Source organism: Cyprinus carpio, chromosome A3 (assembly GCF_018340385.1).
Source record: "Cyprinus carpio isolate SPL01 chromosome A3, ASM1834038v1, whole genome shotgun sequence".
Taxonomy (NCBI): domain Eukaryota; kingdom Metazoa; phylum Chordata; class Actinopteri; order Cypriniformes; family Cyprinidae; genus Cyprinus; species Cyprinus carpio.
The window spans coordinates 26,504,942-26,529,501 of record NC_056574.1 but is presented as its reverse complement, the minus strand read 5'-3'; the positions used below and the strand labels follow the sequence as shown (position 1 = coordinate 26,529,501).

The window sequence follows — 24,560 nt, the reverse complement described above, 5'->3', positions numbered from 1 at the left end:
TGTAAGTGCACTATGTATAAAAGTTGTATACCTGTATGCGACTGTTTATGCCTGGGGTGATTTTATTGTTGTTTCAAAGTTATCCCTCGTACTGTGTCCAAACCATGCACCGCGAGGTCCTCACTCAGAGCAACGTATGTCGTACGTTGGTGACGTCATCATCCGTCGCCATGCACGTTGCCTGTTTGAAAAACAATTCCCGGGTAAAAAAGGATGTTCTTGGAAAAAAATAAAAGCAAAAAAACTTCTTTGCTTCAAAAATGATGATGATTATTATTATTATGGAATATGATTAATACATTTTATTTAATAATTGTGTTATAATTTTGATTAAACTCCATTTACATGTTCTTAAATATACTAATAGAAACCATAGGCCATTAGAGTCTCTTTAAATAAATACAGCCATCAAGATTTTAAATGATTTGTCAAATACAGGTGCATCTCAATAAATTAGAATGTTGTAGAAAAGTTCATTTATTTCAGTAATTCAACTCAAATTGTGAAACTCATGTATTAAATAAATTCAATGCACACAGACTGAAGTAGTTTAAGTCTTTGGTTCTTTTAATTGTGATGATTTTGGCTCACATTTAACAAAAACCCACCAACTCACTCTCTCAACAAATTAGAATATGGTGACATGCCAATCATCTAATCAACTCAAAACACCTGCAAAGGTTTCCTGAGCCTTCAAAATGGTCTCTCAGTTTGGTTGACTAGGCTACACAATCATGGGGAAGACTGCTGACCTGACAGTTGTCCAGAAGACAATCATTGACACCCTTCACAAGGAGGGTAAGCCACAAACATTTATTGCCAAAGAAGCTGGCTGTTCACAGAGTGCTGTATCCAAGCATGTTCACAGAAAGTTGAATGGAAGGAAAAAGTGTGGAAGAAAAAGATGCACAACCAACCGAGAGAACCGCAGCCTTATGAGGATTGTCAAACAAAATCGATTCAAGAATTTGAGTGAACTTCACAAGGAATGGACTGAGGCTGGGGTCAAGGCATCAAGTGCCACCACACACAGACGTGTCAAGGAATTGGGCTACAGTTGTCGTATTCCTCTTGTTAAGCCACTCCTGAACCACAGACAACGTCAGAGGCGTCTAACCTGGGCTAAGGAGAAGAAGAACTGGACTGTTGTCCAGTGGTCCAAAGTCCTATTTTAAGATGAGAGCAAGTTTTATATTTCATTTGGAAACCAAGGTCCTAGAGTCTGGAGGAAGGGTGGAGAAGCTCATAGCCCAAGTTGCTTGAAGTCCAGTGTTAAGTTTCCACAGTCTGTGTTGATTTGGGGTGCAATGTCATCTGCTGGTGTTGGTCCATTGTGTTTTTTGAAAATCAAAGTCACTGCACCCGTTTACCAAGAAAGTTTGTAGCACTTCATGCTTCCTTCTGCCTACAAGCTTTTTGAAGATGCTGATTTCATTTTCACCTGCCCACACTGCCAAAAGCACCAGAAGTTGGTTAAATGACCATGGTGTTGGTGTGCTTGACTGGCCAGCAAACTCACCAGACCTGAACCCCAGAGAGAATCTGTGGGGTATTGTCAAGAGGAAAATGAAAAACAAGAGACCAAAAAATGCAGATGAGCTGAAGGCCACTGTCAAAGAAACCTGGGCTTCCATACCACCTCAGCAGTGCAAACTGATCACCTCCATGCCAGGCCGAATTGAGGCTGTAATTTGTGCAATGGGTTTCCCTACCAAATATTGAGTACATGTACAGTAAATGAACATACTTTCCAGAAGGCCAACAATTCACTAAAAATGTTTTTTTTTTTTTTATTGGTCTTATGAAGTATTCTAATTTTCTGAGAAAGTGAATTGGTGGGTTTTTGTTAAATGTGACCCAAAATCATCACAATTAAAAGAACCAAAGACTTAAACTACTTCAGTCTGTACGCATTTAATTTATTTAATACACGAGTTTCACAATTTGAGTTGAATAACTGAAATAAATGAACTTTTCCACTACATTTTAATTTATTGAGATGCACCTGTATTTCTTTCATTAAAAATGGCAAATTCATCTTTCTACAATTAATAAGATATATCCTCTCAAGATTATCCAACAAGTCAAATAATAAAATGTACTAGCAGAAGATGGCACCATAACAGTTGTGTGCTGGTTCCTCTTTGGGTTTCATGCATCGGGCATCTCTAATATTTTCAGTCCCACATAGTTTACAATATCCAAGTATGACTCAGGCTCCATTTGTTGATACGGGGATCTCATATGGCACTTGAACATTGGCAGGACTCCAGAGGTCAATATCCACTGTTACTTTCCAATTGTAAAAAAACAAACAAAGAAAAAAACACATTAATGTCCAATTTAAAGTGGTCATGAACTGAGAAATCAAAATTCCATTGATCTTTTGACATATAAGCGGTCATTGTACTGTAAAAACATCCTTTAAATTTCAGAACTCAAAACTTTCTCGTTAGTCTTAAAACAGCTTTTATTGAAGCCAATCTGCCAAAACGACAGGTTGAGGAATGTGCCACTTTTTGACGTAACAGTGTGGCTAAACCCCGCCTCCGCAGGAAAAGATAAACGCCTACTTCTCACTGTTTAGCTCCACCCACTGATTCATGTATGTAGTGTTAATAATGAGAGAGACAAATGCAGAAATCAAATGATTAAGATGGCTTTGAAGATAATAAGACACTGTGTACAGTGCTAAGTTGTGGATATCATTGTGTGATATGAACTGAGTATTTATGTGTTTTAAAGGGGTCATAAACTGTATTTGTTATTATTTTATAATGTTGAGGTTCACTGATAATGTTAGTATGATTTTACATCAAAAAACATAATAATTTAGAATAGGTTATTTTCTATCCTGTTTTTGTGCCTCTGCAGATTCGTGCCGAACGCTCACCACCCTATTCTTAAACACGGAAGTAAGCTGTTTTCTGTGAATGTGAGAGACTTCCGGTCCTTTAACCGCTGTAGGGAAATAACGAGAAGAATATCAAAGTGCGGTAAACGGTAAAACTGTTTGCACTACAAACCAGTGTGTTCATAATTGAGATAATACATTTAAAAAACATGGTAGGACACACTAGTTTGCAATATTAAGTAGCAAAACGAGTTGCGGCACGTATTGAAACAACATATCCCCAACAGTAAACTAATATCGCGCTCTATTTCTGACATACAAGCATCTGCGTGCTTCTGACCTGAAAGAGAAACTGATTCGCAATATGACGCAAACAGTGCTCGCGTCCGAACTAAATTTGTTAGGATCACAATGAAGGCAATTCAAAGACTATTTTTTCACAGCTTACACTACACAGTGTCTTGTATTCTTGTAATGTAATCTATATGGTTCTGTTGATGGAGTAATCCTGTGTTTGAGTCTCTCTAGTATTTCCTCTCCTCCTACTACAGGCACATATCGGTGGGCGGGGCTAAAGAGGCAGTGATGTAGAAGCAGGCGTTGATCTTCTCCTGTGGAGGCGGGGTTTAGCCACACTATTATGTCATGGTTTTTAAAGTTGGTTATTGAGTCATTTTCTGAGCTTGGTTTCAATAAAAGCAGGATGTTTTTCTAGTACATTGACCTGTTATATGTCAAAAGATCAAGGGAATTTTGATTTCTCAGTTCATGACCCCTTTAAACCTAAATCACAGCAGCGTCCATCTGTGAAGGATGTAGGCTGCCAAACACACACAACTGTTAGCCAATCATAGCAGTGGGTGTTTACTTCAGAGTTGACAATCTGCCACATCTGTTCAAACAGAGCGTTCTGATGAGGGGGTCAAAACAGGACAGAAAATAGCTATTCTAAATTATGATGTTTTTTGATGTAAAACTTGATAACATTATACTGTAAGTGGACCTCAGACAACAGTATATAACAAAAATGCAGTGTATGACCCCTTTAATACAACTGAAATATACAATAGTGTTGTATTCACACTGCTAACATACTGTATTCAGTGCTGACAAGTTGAGGAAATGCATAGGTACTATTCACATTGAGACACAAACATTTACTTAGAGCTTATATATGACGCACAATTTCCTGTGCTTTTAAAATGGTTGCCTCAAAAGCCCTTTGAAGAGGGCTTTGTTTATGGTAAGAAGGGGATTTTATTTATCAGTCCGAACGTAATATCAACAGGCTCTAAAAGCACTCTTCTTACCTTGAAAGAAAATTGAATGTGATCTCTTCTGTGTGTAAAAGAAAGTCAAGGAGAACATAGTGGAAGAAAGAAAGACAAAAGGGAAATCAAACATGATGCCGTGAGGCGAACACTTGCTGAAAACAACATTTTATCAGTAGAGTTTAATTAATAAGATGAATAAGAAGAGAAATGAGAGAAGAAGATTAAGAAATATTTGTAATTTACAGTAAAAATGTTACAGTAAAGCATTACTCTTCAGAAAATGGAAGATTATATTTCATGACAATGCATTGAATTTTACTGTGAAATTGCATATTTTTAGACAGTAAAATGTATTATTACATCAATGAAAATAAACACTACTGTTCAAGAATTTGGGGTCAGGAAGATACTTTTCTAAAAAAAAACTGACACTTTTATTCAGCACAGATGCATTAAATTGATGAAAACACACAGTAAAGACAATTCAAAATTATACAAAAGATTTTCGATTTCAAATAAATGCTTTTGAACTTTTTATTCATCAATGAATCTTAAAAATGTAACACGGTTTTCACAAAAGATATTAAGCAGCACACCTGTTTTCAACACTGATTATGTTTCTTAAGCAGCAAATCATCATATTAGAGTGATTTCTGAAGGCTCATTACACTGAAAATTAAATGAAAATTCAGCTTTGCATCACAGTAATGAATTACATTTTTAACATAATTAAAATAGAAAAGTTACGTTAAAATTTAATGATATTTAACAGCATTACTGATTTACTGTATTTTTGATGAAGTAAATGCAGCCTTGGTGCGCATAAGAGACTTCTTATAAAAACATTAAAAAATCTTAGTGTATAGTATATTCAAGACAATTCATGTACTTTTACAATTAAACAATGTAAAAATTGTTAAATTTTTTGTCATTTATAATTGACAGTAAATTGTGACTAATCATATTTGATAAGGTCAATTAGCTTTGCAGTGCATTACTGCATCATGTGTTCATTAGTTTTTGTTCATGGCAATGCCAATTTTTAAGAACTTTAATCAATCATGTTATGTTCCATTTTACCACCTGTATTATTATGGTGGTTATCAATATATTTTATTATACAGAGCAGCTTTTTTGTAATTGAAATGTTGATGTATTAACTCGTAACAGTTAAATAAATACATTTATTCTGTAAAGTATGCAGGCACCAAAATGCCACCCCAGTGAATTTCTGGCATATTTGCCAGTGTACATTTAACAGGACCTCTTTTACAGTGAAGGATGAGAGAGGCAGAGGGAGAGAGAGAGAGAGAGAGAGAGAGAGACAAGCCTACGCAGAAATTTGTTCTGATCGTGTTTCATGAATGAGGCCCAAAGTGTTTCTAATGATAGCAGCTGGTCTCAGTGAGGTATAAAGCACCTTACTGTCCATGTTTTCTGAGAAAATCAAACTGAACATCATCTCTTCCACGTTGTTGCATCACTTACAAAATGCAGGAGAAAGAAAGAAATTCACAGAACCCACTTCTGTATGAGTGCATGTCTTTATGAATCAGCAGCATGTGTAGACTAATGCATTAACCAGAGTTTATCATGTAGTCATCAACATTATTTGACACGGCATGGAGTGGTTATACTTTATTCTCATACTGTATTAAAAACTACCACACATCAGCAGTGTATCTTAATTAAGCTATTGTTATGTGATGACATCATCCGTGCAATATAATACTGTATGTGTTTACGTGATCGCATGTGAACCCTCATATCATCACAAATAGATCTCTGGATGAAATAAATCATTCTAAGTGCACAGATGGAATAACAGATGATGTTTTCCACCTGATCTATTCGTGCAGAGGTTTTGTTATGGGATGGTGCTGAAACGTGTGTAAGTAAGGAAGCACCCATGCTTGCAGCAGGGCTTATGTGCACCATCTAAAATCTATCTGAGGAAATGGTGAGGCCTCAAGACCTCTTGGGTGCAAGAGATCCATTTTCCAGAGGCTCGATGCCAGAGGTCACAAATGCAAGCAGGACGGTGCCAATTGCACACACCATGTATCATGAGTTTAGAAACTCTGGCATAAAGAAGAAATTTATTGCGGCCTAGAAATACTGTAGCAGACATAACAGACAAACAGGGTTACTGTAGCTCAGCTGGTATGAGATGGCGCTGCAACAGCAAGTTCATGGGTTCAATTCCCATAAAATATGCAAATGTATTATAGAACACCTTAATTAAAGTATTTGCCATACCAAAAAAAAAATAACTGATACTCTTTCCTTCTTTGGAGAATTATTATATTTTGTTTTATAATTCTCTTTTGAGTTTTGTTTGCATGTATGCGTGGTGTGTGAGTGTATTCTCTGAGGTGCTGCTCTACTAACTCTCTCATTACTCATCTTGATCAGCACACCTGGGCAGCGGCGAAAATAAACGACACACTTTCCGCCGTGCGCAATCCCACTCTTCTGTTCTGCATCAAACACTAATGTTTGCTCCATTACAGCTGCATGCTTATTTTCTGTTGCTTCTGTCTGTCTTCAGTACAACCTCATCTCTAACATTATGTATACAGGCTACAGTAGATTTGGGTCTATATCTCAGATCACTCCATCTACTGTATCAGGAATGATTACTTATGTCTGTGCTGTATCTACTCCATTACTGGACACACACACCTGTTAATCAGCAGTTGGTCCTTGTGCTGTAGTTGATGAGTCTCTTGATTGTCGGTAGAGAGAGAAGAGAAAATAGCAGAAGAGCTCGTCAACCCCATTTACATAATGAAAACACAACAAGAGGCTCAATTATTGCTTGTTATTTAATTCTTTTGTGAAACTCAGGCATTACATAAAGCTATTTTGTGTATTTTGTAACTAAGAGGGAAATAATTTATGATGTGTATGTTCCAAACAGAAGCTCAAAAGATACCTTTTTGTCAGTTTTCCTAAACACACACAGACACACACACACACACACACACACACACACACACACACACACACACACACACACACACACACACACACACACAGACAGACAAACATATATGTATATGTGTATATATATATATAGAAGTGCTAAAGATAATTTCTTCCCTAAATTTAAAAATTCAATTTAGTATTGTGTATAGTATGACTAAAAACACTACATATATATATATATGTGTGTGTGTGTGTGTGTGTGTGTGTGTGTGTAGTGTTTTTAGTCATACAATACACAATACTAAATGTAATTTTTTTTCCCTTAAAGACATTTTATTCAGCAAGGGTGGATTGATGTTTAAAACTGAATGACTAATTTCTGTAAATGTTACAAAAGGTTTCTAAAATGCTATTTTATATTTTTGACAAGAGTCCTGAAAAGATATATCACGGTTTGTATAAAAATATTAAGCAGTACACCTGTTTTTCAACATTGACAATAATAAGAAATGTTTCTTAAAGACCAACTATTAGAATATTAGGATGATTTCTGAAGAATCATGTGACACTGAAGACTGGAGTAATGATGCTGAAAATTCTGCCATTACAAGAAGTCATTACTTTTTAAAATATATTCAGTTAGAAAACATTTATTTTACACTGTGATAATATTTCACAATATCATGTTTTTTACTGTGTTTTTAATATTATGTTTTGATCAAACAAATGCAGTCTTGGTGAGCATAAGAGACTTCTTTCAAAAACATTAAAAAAAAATGACAACTCTAAACTTTTTAATCGTACTGTATACAGTACATGTATTAAAACAGTAGCAGTGAAACAATGACCTTCATTTTTAGTAGAGATAAAGAAAGTTAGAGACTTTGTTGCACTTAGTGTTTTCCGTTTATGTTGCACATTTTCAGTTGTAATTCCTGCAGGTGTAATTTTTTACTTCTGATTAAGCAGGATAAATGCAGGTCTGTCAGAAAGATGGAGAGAAAGATGAATGGTGCGAAACTAGTTTACAGGAAGGTAGAGAAACAGCACAGCATATTTGAGGTCACACACTCACACAATTCTCTGCTCTAAGTAGATCATGCTCAGTGCATCACTGGGTGTGTGTATGATATTTATCAAATTCACATTGTATAAATTGGTCTGTGTGCTCTTTAAATTTGGTATCATTCCCTGTGTGATGCATACCTACTGTACTCCATTTATCTTTAAAAAGAAATGTGTGAGAACTTCTCAGACAGGGCTATGGTTATAAAACAAACAGAGAACAAAAAATAGTGTAAATGGCATAGCAAGAGAGTCTGTGACCTAAATATGGCATGAACGTGTGTTGTGTTTGAGTATTGAATAAGCACCAATATATTGAATACGCAGTAAAATCACACAAGCTCTCATGAAAAGGCAAACAGCTGATTCAACTGACCCTCTACTGTTGCTAGTTCAGACAAGCTTTACAGAACGTCCCATAGGAATAAACTCTAAATGTCTGTTAAAAGAGCTAAAAATTTGCTCATGAAGTGGAAAAAAATTTAATAGATATTTTTATGTGGGCTGGAATAAAGTGTGATATTGCAAAGCATCTTTTTTTTTTTTTTTTTTGCTGTTATTCTTTAAAGAAATTGTTAGAATCCACAGTAACATGATTAAAAACAGAGGTGGATGTGAATCAAAATTTAAGCAAATGGTTATTTGAAGCCTTGTTTAATAGCAATAACATTCATGTAAGTGACCTGAATTTATGTAAATTAACATTAACATTAACATTATCTTAGAGCTTAATTAACAATTTACCTTTAAGAAAGTGTAGGGGCGATGTCACACGTTAATTTGGTAATGAAGGCAGACACATAGTTTAATACAAAGCAAGAAGGTTTCAAAATTTATTTAAAAAAAATGAAATGGGGGAAAAATACTGTGCAGCAATGTTTATGCATACTGATGGATAATTGTTTTTAAAATATACTTCATATACTTTCAGAAAAAAGGTACACATCTGTCACTTGGGTGGTGCAAAAGTTAAAAGATACATCTTTGTACCTTATTTACCCATAAATGGTACATATTAGTACCTTTTCAAATGTTACCGCCCCAGTGACAGTTTTGTGCCTTTTTTCTAAAAGTGTATATTTACAATACAAAACAGCAAAAGCAGGAATAATCAGGCAGACAGCAACTGCTTTAAGGTATGACTGGTCAATAGCTTATTTTAAGGGAGGGCTTAGTGAAAGGTCAGAAGTACTAATACACTGAACCCATAACTACATACAGTACACACTCACTTTTGCTCATATCTCTTTCAATCAGCCTATTTTTCCACTCATCTTATTTTCATGCTCCATATGGCATAAAGTTATAAAAGGGCACACACACACACACACACACACACACACACACACACACACACACACACACACACACACACACACACACACACACACACACACACTTAATAACTGTCAGTGTTTAGTTGCACAGAGCTTAAGAAACACAATATATAAAAGTGATAGCCTACTTCTTTCACATCTGCATAAGGCCAAGATTATCTTCACAGCGGGAAAACATTCACAGTGTTACTTCATTGATAAAAAAGGACACACTGACATGAGTGAGTTTGTGTTTGTGTCTCTACAGTAATAATTAATCTCTAGTCCATATGGACCCTTGAATTTCCACAACAGACATCTGTTCCTCTGCCTCAAGGCCAACACACAGACATATTTCCTAATAAATATTACAACAAAATGACATGCACACAAACACTTGACACCCTGGAATGACAAAAGTCTTCATAGCTTTATGCAGAATAAATGAGCAATTATGCAATGACTGAATGGGTCCCAATTAGGTGTGCTTTAATGTGTCGTGTTCACACACTGAGCATTGGCTTGCTCACTGGTGTGGAGATAAATGAGCATTTATAATTTATTCTCTGAGATTGGTTAACTATACCATTCTGCATGCAAAAAGTGTGTTTCTCCATTGACGGTCATTTAAAAGTAGTTGTGAAGATTTTAATTACTTAAATTTTGGTTTGTGCCTCACACAAAGCTATTGAATGACTTTAGAGGGCTTGGAATATAGTGCACACTTTGTATGACCAACTTTTATAATACACTGAAAAATACTTGATGTAGAAACATCTGGTGAATTTTACAAATAATCATAAAGACAATTAAGTAAAACTTGAATTAAACATACAATTTTGAAGTAGAAAGCATGAAATAATATTTTCCTGTAAAACATACTCCAATAATGTTTGTTTTACAACCTTGAAAAATAACCTTTTTACAGTGTACTTTTATGATGCTGATTTAGAGTGTGACATATCTAGTCATCTTTCTTTTTTATTGTATTGAAAAATAACATCCTGGATATTCCTAAAATATTCACCTTTTCTGCTCAACAGAAGAAAGACTTTAAAAGAAAGGTTTAGAACAACATGAGGATGGGTAAATAATGCCACTATTTCTCAATAATCACACAGGCTCTAAGCCCAAGAACTCTGGGAGCCAATGCCTGATCAAAGGCCAAAAAAAAAAAAGAAAAACTAGGGGAAATAATTTATGATGCAAATGTAATGCAAACAATACACAAGGCTTTTACTGTCCAAACCCATTAGTTATAATTATCAGTATTCAATTAAACGTACAGGAATAATTAAGAGGCTGACATGCTAGACTAATGGTACTTAATAAAACTCAATTAGGAAGCATGTAAAAAATATTATGATGTCACAGACCACGGGATTGTTAAAAAACTTTCAAATCTAAAAGAACTTGCAAATTATGTACTGTAGTTCTATGAAATAATGTCAGAACCTTGTTTTTGTCTTAAAAATATTCTTTTTTTTTTTTTTTTTTTTTTTTTACTATAGTTGCATTATTTTCAGGATTAATTTATTTCTCAAGATCAAAGACAACTCCTTTCAGTCATACACCATTCAAATGTTTGGATTCAGGAAGTTTTTTGGATTCAGGAAGGATGCATTTACAAACCCAATTCCAAAAAAGTTGGGACACTGTACAAATTGTGAATAAAAACAGAATGCAATGATGTGGAAGTTTCAAATGTCAATATTTTATTCAGAATACAACATAGATGACATGTCAAATGTTTAAACTGAGAAAATGTATCATTTTAAGGGAAAAATAAGTTGATTTTAAATTTCATGGCATCAACACATTTTTTTGGGGACAAGGCCATGTTTACCACTGTGTGGCATCCCCTCTTCTTTTTATAACAGTCTGCAAACGTCTGGGGACTGAGGAGACAAGTTGCTCAAGTTTAGGAATAGGAATGTTGTCCCATTCTTGTCTAATACAGGCTTCTAGTTGCTCCACTGTCTTAGGTCTTCTTTGTCGCATCTTCCTCTTTATGATACGCCAAATGTTTTCTATGGGTGAAAGATCTGGTCTGCAGGCTGGCCATTTCAGTACCCGGCTCCTTCTTCTACGCAGCCATGATGTTGTCATTGATGCAGTATGTGGTCTGGCATTGTCATGTTGGAAAATGCAAGGTCTTCCCTGAAAGAGACGACGTCTGGATGGGAGCATATGTTGTTCTAGAACTTGGATATACCTTTCAGCATTGAAGATGCCTTTCCAGATGTGTAAGCTGCCCATGCCACACGCACTCATGCAACCCCATTCCATCAGAGATGCAAGGCTTCTGAACTGAGCGCTGATAACAACTTGGGTTGTCCTTGTCCTCTTTAGTCCGGATGACATGGCGTCCCAGTTTTCCAAAAAGAACTTCAAATTTTGAGTCGTCTGACCACAGAACAGTTTTCCACTTTGCCACAGTCCATTTTAAATGAGCCTTGGCCCAGAGAAAACGCCCGCGCTTCTGGATCATGTTTAGATATAGCTTCTTTCTTGACCTATAGAGTTTAAGCCGGCAACGGTGAATGGCACGGTGGATTGTGTTCACCGACAATGTTTTCTGGAAGTATTCCTGAGCCCATGTTGTGATTTCCATTACAGTAGCATTCCTGTATGTGATGTAGTGCCGTCAAAGGGCACGAAGATCACGGCCATCCAGTATGGTTTTCCGGCCTTGACCCTTATGCACAGTGATTGTTCCAGATTATCTGAATCTTTGGATGATATTATGCACTGTAGATGATGATAACTTCAAACTCTTTGCAATTTTTCTCTGAAAAACTCCTTTCTGATATTGCTCCACTATTTTTTCGCCGCAGCATTGGGGGAATTGGTGATCCTCTGCCCATCTTGACTTCTGAGAGACACTGCCACTCTGAGAGGCTCTTTTTATACCCAATCATGTTGCCAATTGACCTAATAAGTTGCAAATTGGTTCTCCAGCTATTCCTTATATGTACATTTAACATATAAGGCCTCTTATTGCTACCTGTCCCAAATTTTTTGGAATGTGTAGCTCTCATGAAATCCAAAATGACATTTCAAAATGTCTCACTTTCAACATTTGATATGTTATCTATATTCTATTGTAAATAAAATATAAGTTTATGAGATTTGTAAATTATTCCATTCCTTTTTTACTCACAATTTGTACAGTGTCCCAACTTTTTTGAAATCGGGTTTGTAATTGGTCAAAAGTAACAATAAAGTCATTTGTAATGTTACAAATGATTTTTTAAATGAATGCTGTTTTTTACTTTATATTCATCAAAGAATCCTGAAAGAATTTACTGTATCAGGGTTTCCACAAAAATATTAAGCAGCAGACAACATTGATAATAATAAGAAATGTTTCTTGAGCAGCAAATCAGTATATTAGAATGATTTCTGAAGGATCATGTGACACTGAAGACTAGATTAATAATGCTGAAAATTCAGCTTTACCATCACAGGAATAAATCACATTTAAAAATACATTAAAATAGAAAACACTTATTTTAAATTGTAATAATATTTCACAACTTTACAGTTTTTAACTTTATTTTCAATCAAACAAATGGAGCCTTAGTGAGCATAAGTGATTTCTTCCAAAAACATTAAAAAATCTTGCCTTAAAGTAATTCCTTTACATTCCATTCATTACTCAACACAGGTTCATTTGGAATGTGTTTGTTGTTTACAGTAAACTTCAGTCAACTCTTTACTCAATAACAGATCAATAGCAGTCCTTGTAGAACAGTTCCAAACATAGCAACCAACGCAAAACTTGAAACAGTATCAGGACAAGCCTCTGCAACCCAAGCTGACATCCCAGCCAGAGAGCCTTAGAATGTTTACGATGAGAGGTCAACACATGGCTAGATCTATCTATCTATCTATCTATCTATCTATCTATCTATCTATCTATCTATCTATCTATCTATCTATCTATCTATCTATCTATCTATCTATCTATCTATCTATCTATCTATCTATCTATCCCAGTAGTTGGCAGAATCTTTCACATAGAGACTTATAATACCACACCACGTATACACAGGTAGGAGTCGGATTAATTAGCTAGCATGACAGATGAGCGTATATGTGTGCTCTTTTGCGTTTATTTGTAGAGCCAAATGTCCTGGTTCTGTCACCATGCTTGCGTGTGCAACCCAAACCAAAGAGCCAGCCTCTTTTAAATGATTATTCATCCGAGAACATGTTCACACACACATACACTAACCTTATGCAAACACTATGAAAAACAGTGCGCACAAATCCCCGTTCCCAACCAACAGAAACCACACAAAAACCTTCAAACAAAAAGCAATTGCTAATTTCACAGTCACTAGAACACATTTGTCAGTCTGTAATGTATTCAGCCAACATAGAGGGCAGTAAAATGGACTTATTTTGGTTTTGAGCATGAACACCAGGCTGCTTTCAAGAGCTCTGCGTTTGAGGTAGCATCGGTGAGACTGTGGTCCCTGCAAATGCCAACTTCAGAGAGAGAGGGAGCAAACGAGAGAGAGAGAGAGAGAGTGTGAAAAACTGCAGTAAAGATCAGAGAGCAGACAAGGGTGAGAGAGAGAGAGAGAGAGAGAGAGAGAGAGAGAGAGAGTGAGCTGTGTTTTAAACGTTCAAAGCGAGAATCATTGGCGAGGTGTTGCACCGAAAAATTAGGGAATCACTGGACGTGCAAGACCCTCAGGGATGACCAAGGAAGATTACTGGAACATCAGAACAACACTGGGGAACATTATTGGAACATTCTGAGGTTGTTAGCATATAATCAGCAGCCTTTAGATAAGAACCTCCTTCGAATACATGCGTACATGTGTGCGAGCTTCCATCTGTGTATGTAATGCTAAAGATGAGGACCTCGTTGGACAGCCAGGATCCCTTTTTCTTCTTTGAAACAGTGATTTTTCCTGTAGGGGAACTGTGAGGAACTCAATGGAATCATGCTTTAGCTCAATTTCAGATCTCTTTCTTACATATTTCCATGCACACAAAGGGAAGAAAAAAGGTAAGCATGTGTTTTGTTGTGTCTTAAGTGTCTCTTGACTGTACATATTCTTTCAGCTTCTATCAGTTCTGTCTCACTTAAATGGAGAGTCTACAGGTATTTTTTGCAACCTGTAGGTATTTTTTATATGAGTGTTCGAGTGTTCTGGTGCTTTTAATGTGCCTCACATGAATAGAGTCATAATGAGTAGGTGATGGTCAGCAACATCACATATTCTGTACTTTCCACTGTGTGTCATCAAATCATTGAGGGGACTGTCACACCCAATACAGCATTCCCACAACAACAGATGTCTCCTTAATGCTGGAATGTCTGCACATGTTGAGCTCTCCCTTGATTTGAAAACTCTATGAGCAAAATCATGCATGCATTATAACTGAAATATAAATTCAAATCAAGTCTAAATATAGATATGGTCAGCGTAATCCAATTCCTGACTGTGTAAACGCTATACGTTCAACACACAGGCACCTGTTTGGATTGATATAGCATGCTAAAACAAATCAAATCATGCAAACATTCTGGCTTTTGAAAACCAGACTTAATTTCATTGGCAAAAAAGTCCCCAGTCGCAACTCTACACTTCCATTTCAGCATTGCACATATGGCCAGGGTGATACGAGTCTCAGTTCATAAAGTTTATTAAAGGAGACTAATGCAGCTCTTCAGGGGCTGTGGAAATGTTTTGAAGGAGCAGTGTGGAGTAATATCTGAAGCCTGTCAACTGCCTTTCAAAGTTCTTACAATCTGTCATCACTTTAATTCCTTATCATATTTGCCATTTGGGGACTGGAAGAGCTGTGGGATGGGTAGAATATGTTAATTGTGTTCGAGGATTAAAATGACAGCTGTCGCTTTTGATTCCAAGTATGCATGAAAAGCAAAAAGGAAACAGAATGTTCTCTTTAGATGAATTAGCAGACATCACATCAGGACGTAGTGAAGATTCCGACCCCACTCTCTCCCCTCGACTGGAAATCTACTTTGTATTCTCACGGCTATCATTGATAAACTTATTAAATGCTCGACTGTCTCTTTCTCATCTCTTCTCTCAATTTTGAGTGATTGGCCACCTGGATGATGACTAAAATACCACTGCATAAAGCCGACAGTCACCCCTCAAACAAACACGCACACCTACATACACACACACACAAAATTTCTACCAGACAGGTTTCCATGGAAACCTCTATATCCCAGTTTTTCATGTGATTCTTTTAGTTTAGAGTATTGTAGAACTATGCTGCATTTTTCTGCAATCATGTGTATGCATGAAGAAAATGACATTTTTCTCATTATCACTGTTGAATCTGTGGCTTCTTAGCTATTCACACTCACCAATATAGCAGCACCTCACACTACCCAGCCCCAAGTGTGTGCATGCATGTGAAGTTTGTGTGTTTTGATGTCTCTCTGTCAGTACAGTATGTCTTGGAGCACAGATTCTTGCAAGTGTGTGTGTGCGTGCAGTAGTCGCACTGAGACAGGCATCTATTATTAGAAAGACAGATCACTTGACTCAGGCACTGGCTAGACGCCTAAATCTGGACCCCACCGGCAGCTCCTGGTTCAGAGCTCTGTCAAAAAAATAGCAGTGAGAAAATTCGGATAATGATAATTACGATAACCATAACAATAAACCCCGCATACAGACTATGAGGTGTGCGCACTTCACTGCGCAAAGGTGCGGAGTTTCGCAGGAAAAGTGCAAAATTACTTTAATTTGCTACATCTGCTGTGAAAAAAAAACAACAACCAAAAAAAACAAAAAAAAAAAAAAAAAAAAAAAAAAAAAAAAAACCGGACGGACGGATCTGCACATCTGCTCTTTCCTCACTCACAGTTCCAGAGTAGCACTTTTGCACACACTCACGCAGTGGAGTAACACATGATTTCAGCTGCAGTGAGAATTCATGAGATCTATTTTGGGCCTGCATCACTCAGGTTTCCCTTTCATTGACTTTCAATGTTTAAATACTAGAAAATCTGTTTATAAAATGGAGAGTTCGGACTAAATTCTGATTGGATGAGACACATTCAAAGCTTAAAAAAATGCAACAGCCTCCTGTAACTGCATGTTTTACATTAATGCACAAAATTGTTAGGATACCATAAACTATCTACAGTTAGTGTAATCAACTAAATTGCTTTTAATTATTATAAATAGATCCTGATATTTATTACCATGTGTCTTTCATCATACTGCTGTTGCCATTTTCTAAAAGCATTAAGCCACCTGAGGCCATGTTACAGTAATTTTTCCATGGAGGCTTTAGAGCACCTCTAACCACCTCCCATGGCTTATTGCTTTAGTTTTAAATTTTATTTAAATAATTACACAGTTGTGCTCAAAAGTTTACATACACTTTGATTTACATAATGAGAAAAACTTTGCAGAATGTATTTGAAAGGTCTCTTATACTCACTAAGGCTGCATTTATTTGATCAGACAGTAAAAACAGTAGTATTGTGAAATATTTTTATAAGTTAAAATAACTGTTTTCTATTTTAATATATTTTAAAATGTAATTTATTCTTCTGTTGGCAAAGCTGGATTGTTATCAGCCGTTACTCCAGTCTTCAATGTTACACGATCCTTCTGATTTTTTTTTGTAAATGCCATTACTGTCACTTTTGATCAGTCAAATGAATAAAAATATTATTAATTTCTTACAAAAATAAAATCTTACCGACCACCAATCTTTTGAATGGTAGTATATATCTACCTATACAGACAAAATTACTCAATTTACATTATTTACGTAATTCTGTTTAAAAGTTTACATACATTTGGTTTTTAAATATTGCCATTATGACAAATTCTTGACACATTCTTGACAAATTTCAGTCAGGTAAGTTCTTTGGTTTCCCAGCATGTTCTGCACAGTTTAATACTTCCTCACAGTTTCTGTATGATGTTGTGATCAAGCTTTGCCACTATCACAAACATAAAATATTCTACAAATACAATATTCAGAACAAACTTTTTAACAGAATAATTTGTGAAAAAAGTTTCTTTTAATTTGTGCAAATGTATTTTATCTTGTGGAATATACTTATATATGTGTTATGCAACCTTTTTAGGGCACTACTAAATAAGAGAAGATTTTATCCATCTTGTTTTATTTTTAAAAAACAATTCTGCAAGGGGTATGTAAACATATGAGCGTAACGGTATGACATATGATATGCAATGAATAAAGACTACATGACTGATCTTATGTTTTGCTTCATCTTCAGGCAACACAAACTGATCCAGAGCTGCTTTGGTACTCTCTCTCACTTACGGATTGGTTCTGGTTGGGCAGATTGGCATGAGTGTGGGCAAGCCCCACCGCTACAATATCGTGTCATCGTCAGAGGAGGACGTGTTCCGGCACGGCAACATGCCCGCCCTCGGCAATGGCTTTGGTAACGGCAAAATCCAGACACGCCGAAAGGTGCGGAGCCGCTTTGTAAACAAGACAGGCCAGTGCAACGTCAGTTTCGCTCATATGGACCAGCAATCGCAGCGCTACCTCGCTGATATCTTTACAACCTGCGTGGACATTCGTTGGCGCTGGATGTTTGTCCTTTTCTCCCTTGCATTTGTCCTGTCGTGGCTCGCGTTTGGTTTCGCCTTCTGGCTTATTGCTCTTGTCCACGGTGACTTAGACCGGCCCACTAAAGATGACTTCACACCATGTGTCATGCAGGTCAACAGCTTCGTTGCAGCGTTTCTGTTCTCAGTTGAGACGCAAACAACGATCGGCTACGGATTCCGCTGCGTAACCGAGGAGTGTCCCTTAGCGGTGTTCATGGTCGTCTTCCAGTCCATCGTGGGCTGCATCATTGACTCTTTCATGATCGGTTCCATCATGGCCAAAATGGCACGACCTAAGAAACGTGCAGAAACGATACTGTTCTCGCACAATGCTGTCATCGCTATGCGCGACGGGAAACTGTGTCTCATGTGGCGGGTCGGGAACTTGAGGAAAAGTCACATTGTAGAGGCCCACGTGCGGGCGCAACTTATTAAGCCCCGAATCACAGAAGAGGGCGAGTACATACCTCTCGATCAGATCGACATCAATGTGGGTTACGACCAAGGTCTCGACCGCATCTTCTTGGTTGCTCCTCTCACCATCCTCCACGAGATAAACGAGGAGAGTCCTCTGTATGGAATCAGCAAGCAGGACCTGGAAACATCTGATTTTGAGATCGTGGTCATACTGGAAGGGATGGTCGAGGCGACTGCGATGACGGCTCAGGTGCGCAGCTCCTACCTAGCCAGCGAGATCTTATGGGGCCATCGCTTTGAGCCTGTGGTGTTTGAGGAACGCAGCCAGTATAAGGTGGACTATTCGCACTTTCATAAGACCTACGAGGTTCCCTCGACGCCACGTTGCAGTGCCAAAGACATGGAGGAGAATAAGTCCTTGGAGTCCGGAGCCAACTTCTGCTATGAGAATGAGTTAGCCTTTATTAGTAGGGATGAAGAGGAGCAAGAAGAGGACAGGGGTGAGAGGGGGACTGAGCTAGAGACCCTTTCAGCCAATCTGAACTTCGATCAGAGGTCATATCACAAAGAATCCGAAATATGACCCTTTAAAAACTTTGCTTTATCGTAGACTCACCCTATTCTTCTAGTGTCGGTTGTAACGGTTAGCTACAGAGCAATGTAAGTGCCATATGAAACCTTGACCCACTGTCCTAGAGCCATGCTGTAGTTGGGGGCAGGTCAGGAAAAGAAAGTGCTTTTTGTAGTTGTTGGAAATGCGAGGCCTTCCTGTAGGAAAACTTGAAATCTGATTACATGTTTCATAATGTAGTTTGAAGTGATAGCTTTAAGTAGTATCATTATGCAATACTAAGCTAGCCTGGGTGCCATATTGACTAAATCTCTCTCTTGTAAAGAAAATTTGCACAAAATAGGTTATTAACCACTAGTGTGTTTGCTTGGATATAGAGTAGAACATGATACACTCTTGTTTTGGTGTGATTTACAGCAATAAAGAGACTTGAAAACATTTATCTATGCTCTTCATATTCCACTGATTTTTCCCCCCTTTACGTCAAAGCAAAGACTGCAATGTCTGATAGTTTTATTTTTAACATGTAATGAGGTACTAGTTTAGAGGTGTGTGAAAGATAATTAACACCTACGTAGACGCTGATTTAATGAGCAAAATGGTTCCCAGGCTAGTAAAAAGCAAAGACACAAAGCTATTTATTCAGTATTAGAAAGTGAGTAGAAAAATATATTGTATGAGTATGAGAGTTGATGAATGAAAGATAAGGCATGATAGGAGACAGTTAAACTTTTTTTGTTGTTGTTGTTTTCACAACATACCACACCATTCACATTCATGCTCAGGCCACACACCCTTGAATAAAACTGCTTGTCTACTTTACTTACAATGACAGCCAGAGGAAAAACAACTTTCACGTTGCTTTAGTGGCATAATCAAACTTATAAGTTGTGGTTTCTACATGTTGTAGCCAAATTTTGAAGCTCTGAGACAAGATATTTACAACATTACATGTTTTGCTAAAGCAACAGTTACATTGTGCTAGTGTGTGTGTGTGTGTGTTTTATGAGGTATGAACTTTAATATGACCTTTCTTTATTGGTGTTTCTTTCCTCAGAATCAAAACAGCTGCCCACTTGCGAATGTGAAAGAAAATGATCAATACTAAAAGCTACTTCTATGGTAGAAGCTAAAGAAAGAAAAGTCAGTATCAGATTTAGGGCACACTGCGAAAAAAAACATTTTCTTCATCAGTATTTTCATCTTGTTTTCCAGTTAAGAATATACTTGTAAAGTAAAATTGTGTAAAATTATGAATATATTTAAATGTTTATTTTTCTTATCTCAGTAGTAATATTTTTTAAAGCATAAATTTAGTAAGATAAATACGTCTTATAAGCAATTAGCCATGCATTGTTCGTCTCACACGGTTGAAACTAAATTTGAAGTTCTTTTAATTATACAAGTAGTTTTTCCACTCATAAACTAACCTTAGAGCTTGTAGAAATCAATTTCAACAACAGACCAACACTAACCACCCACCTCTGGTATCTTACGTCATAATTAGTGATCGTCTTGACAGTCTCCCTCCTTTTCAAAATCAGAGCAAAGGGAATAGGAGAGGTGAGAACGAGAGCCAGAGACAATGAAGAAACAAAGAAGAGAGCGTTCACCCACTCACCTCATCCATCACTTTGCTCTGTGGGGGCAAATAAGTGTGCCTGATTAAATAAAGAATGCATTATATAAGATGATTTAAATAAATTAAACGTTTCATCAAGGTAGATTATAGCAAAAGTCATCCTCTTTTGCAGAGAAGAGATGATCCTCTCCATATAATCCTTTCCAAAAATACAGTACTACACTAAACTACATCATGAAACCATCATATAACCTAAAGTTGAACAGTTTATTGTTTTTAAAATGCTGTCTGGTTATGAAAGGAACATGGAGTCATTATTCACACTATTTTATGCAGCAGCACGGCTGTTTTCAGGTCACGTCCTCATAACCTCTTCAGACGGGTTTCTGAGGGTGAAACTTAGTGAGTCAGCTCATGGTGATTTCAGCTCTTCAGAAAAGGTGGCAAGACAGATATAAAACAGTGAGGTACTTTGTAGCAAATGAGCTTAGCCCTGCAGGAAGAACCAGTTTAAGGTGCTCAAGCTGATTTTTGGTTTGTGCTAGCTGTTTTTTGCTGGTCCAAAGAGGTAACCAGCTTTAATCAGCTTGACCAATTATGTCTACATATCAAAACCAATTTTCCACCTGATCAACCAAGCAGCTTGAGTGATTTAAAGACCTTAAATGATCAGCTGGGACCAGAAACCATGTAAACCTATGACAAGATCTGGATTTTGATCTGGAATTAAAGACAACAGAGAAATTAAAATTCTGAAACAATAAAAACATTCTTCTCAGCAATAGGATCCAGAAGTGTACCTTACAGAATTAGAACTGCCTGCATAAAATACAGGATTTAAATTCTAATATTAAACCAAAATACATAAACGCAAGTGGTGATGTGTAAGTTTGTGCACATGGATGTTAGAGTAAAGGATATTTGAGGATGTTTGCATTGCACCAATAAGTTCTAGGTAAATAGGTGCATTGTATAACCATTAAATCTCACCATCAGCTGCATGAAGTTTTTAAATTAGCTCATTTATACATGGAGAGGGAGAATAAGGAAAACAATTCTACACTGGCAATGAGGATACAATTAAGAAAAACAAACGATCAAACAACAGTTAGTACAAATAGATGAATCATTTTCTGTCAGAAGCTGTGTAATCTAGCATGAAACAAATGTCACTGTAATGTGAGGGAGTGAAGTGTGAGTATTCAATTATTAATATCTCCACACTCTAATACTGAACTGTATTTAAGCACAAAAATTACTAAGAAAGAAATAAGAGCGAAACATAATTTGGGGAATAGATGAAGTTCATATATGACTTTACAATTGTAAAATATTCAAATGCTGTTATATAACAAATCTTACCATTGAGCTACGGGTATCCTGCTGTCTGTTATCGGAAGGGAATCATAATACATAATCATGGTGATAACTGTAACCACGGTAACGGTCTATCTATATAATTACTGGATGTATAGGCCTATCTATAGAATTGTTTCTCTCATGTCTCACTGTTGCACCATCATGCACTTTAAAATTACACCATTTATTTTCCAACAATATTTCATTAATTTACCCTAAATTCAATTGAACTGAATAATGTAAATCCAACATTCAGATGACAGACTTAAATTCCATTTAACAATCACTGTTTGATCTGTAAACAACATAAGAATTATGAATTGTAATTTAAAGACTAATTAATTGAATTTCCAATATAGGCTTCAAACACCGTTCATATGGCCAGCGGGCAGGAGAGGAAGTCCACACGCCCCAGTATCACCGGTCAGCTTCTGTGCTTTGTGTTCCACCCCAGGGAATGTCTCTGATTGCCGTCTCTCTTTTAGTACATTATAACTATGGGAGCCAGAAACGTGTGCCCTATAGGTTCAAGCCTAAAAGCTTTGAGAATATTGGTAACATACAAAGATCAAAGAGATCATGTACATTTGCCTTGTTCTTAGAACATAATTTTTTTTATTATTACATTAAACCAGGAGGGGAACATGGAACCACGGGTTCAGCATTTACATGTCTTCTCAAGCACTCCTTACATAATCCATAAAAATAGCAACGATTTAAAATCTAGTTCTGAGTACTGAATGTTCGACTATCATTCTAAGAAATGTGAGCATTAAGTTTTAATATTGAGACCAAGACTTTAGGTAAGACAAAGCAATCAACATGTACATAGCAGCAAAACAGCACACCATGACATGGACAATTTTCTTAATTTTACAACCATTAAATCTGTATCAAATCTCACCTTCACCTGCATGAAGTATTAAATTATGTGATTCCTGTACTGTGCGTGTGTGTGTCGTTTACTCACGTGTTACTGATAAAGAACTCTCTTTTTGAATTACACACAACAAAAACACAAAACACACATTTATATTTCCTTTCATTGCTTCGATTCCTTATTCCTCATATAGGCTAAGCTACAATATTTGTTTTATTATATTTTGCTCAAAAATATGATAAAATACTATGCTTGTTTTCCAAAAAGGTTTATTAAAGGGGTCATCGGATGCTAAATTCACTTTTACATGTTGTTTAAACATAAATATGTGTTGGCAATGTGTGTACATATCTACCCTATAATGATAAAAATCCACTGTGGTTTTTATTTAATCCCTAAAAATAATATCCCTTTTCAAATCAGGCCTTTCTGAGCTTCTTGTCTGTGTGACGTCACATGGAAGAAGGCCGCTCCCACGATTGTTGATTGACACGGCTGTCTTCCCGTAGACCCGCCCTGAGTGAGCTGTAACAGTCCGACTGCCAGAGCAGATGTAGACGAGAATGGCACCATAGCGATTGAGGTGTTTTGTTGTTGGATGTAATAATGAACATAGCAGTCATCATTTACTCCCGACATCTGAGCCGCTGAAGACACAGTGGATTACGTTTGTTTCTGAAGGGAATGTGCCTCTGATCTACATAAATGTGTTTGTTCGCGCGAATCATGAACCAGCTTCACTTACAGCAGAAGTGAGTATAAGGGATTTTATGAATCTTTGCAATCACGGTTCCTAACAACGTGCTAGTTAGCAAGTTTCACGGCTAAATGCAGCTAAAGTAAACAGTCCCTCAGAGTATGGTTCATCACCCCACAGAAGAGAGGGGCGGGGTCAGCAGAGCTCATTAGCATTTAAAGCAACATGCAAAAAATGGGTTCATTTCTGCAGAGCTTGTTTTTGACAGGGTAAAAAGGGTGTTTATTACACTACCACTGAGAAATTTTAACCCAAGTATGTTATAGACTTCATTAAGAACCTAAAGAATCATATCAACTTGTGGAAAATGGGCATCCGATGACCCCTTTAATATAATTAATAAAATTTGTATTTATGGAATGTCAATATTATAACTCCAGAAGTTTTGAGAACTGTGTAGTCTTTGGGGAAAAAAAAGTTAATAATAATAATAATAATAATCTTTTATTTTAAATTAAATTTTTAAAATATACATTGTTCATTTTTTTTTTTTTTTAGCATTTAATTAATATAACATCATTTTAAGTCATGCTGTGACTCCCTAGTCTAGTGATACCACTGATAGTATGTTTATTAAACATGTTTTCTCATAAGTACTGCTGGCTGTTGGAGATATTCTGGTCTTCTTATCTATGCGCTGAGATATTACATAATCAACCCACTATTGCATTATATATTCATTGTCTACAAAGATTAAAACGTGTAATATCCATACATAAGTTTTCTAAGAGCCAGACAGAAATATTCCTTTTCCACAACTACTACTACTGTACAGACTCTATGCTGAGAAGATCCTCCTTTTTTTTCTTTGCTCCGAGACCTGGCCAGACTAAAAGGATGTAACAAACATATATGATGACGTCACACAAATAAAATGCACAAAACATTAAAGAACATCAAAACATCAAAGGTAAGCTTTGCATTCATAATATTGCATTACGGGAC

General features: G+C 36.6%; 1 protein-coding gene across 2 annotated transcripts; it reads left to right on the top strand.

The window, feature by feature from the left end:
- Positions 1 to 13,878: 13,878 nt before the first annotated feature.
- On the top strand, positions 13,879 to 22,921 carry LOC109048157 (ATP-sensitive inward rectifier potassium channel 12-like). 2 transcript variants are annotated; one of them, XM_019065848.2, is made up of 2 exons: positions 13,879 to 14,466; positions 17,707 to 22,921. In XM_019065848.2, exon 2 carries the CDS (start codon positions 17,781 to 17,783, stop codon positions 19,047 to 19,049), a length of 1,269 nt encoding a protein of 422 aa, XP_018921393.2. In that variant the 5' UTR covers positions 13,879 to 14,466; positions 17,707 to 17,780; the 3' UTR covers positions 19,050 to 22,921. The 2 variants fall into 2 exon arrangements, with proteins under 2 accessions (XP_018921393.2, XP_018921401.2); XM_019065856.2 differs by lacking the exon at positions 13,879 to 14,466 and adding an exon at positions 14,909 to 16,410.
- Positions 22,922 to 24,560: the final 1,639 nt, after the last annotated feature.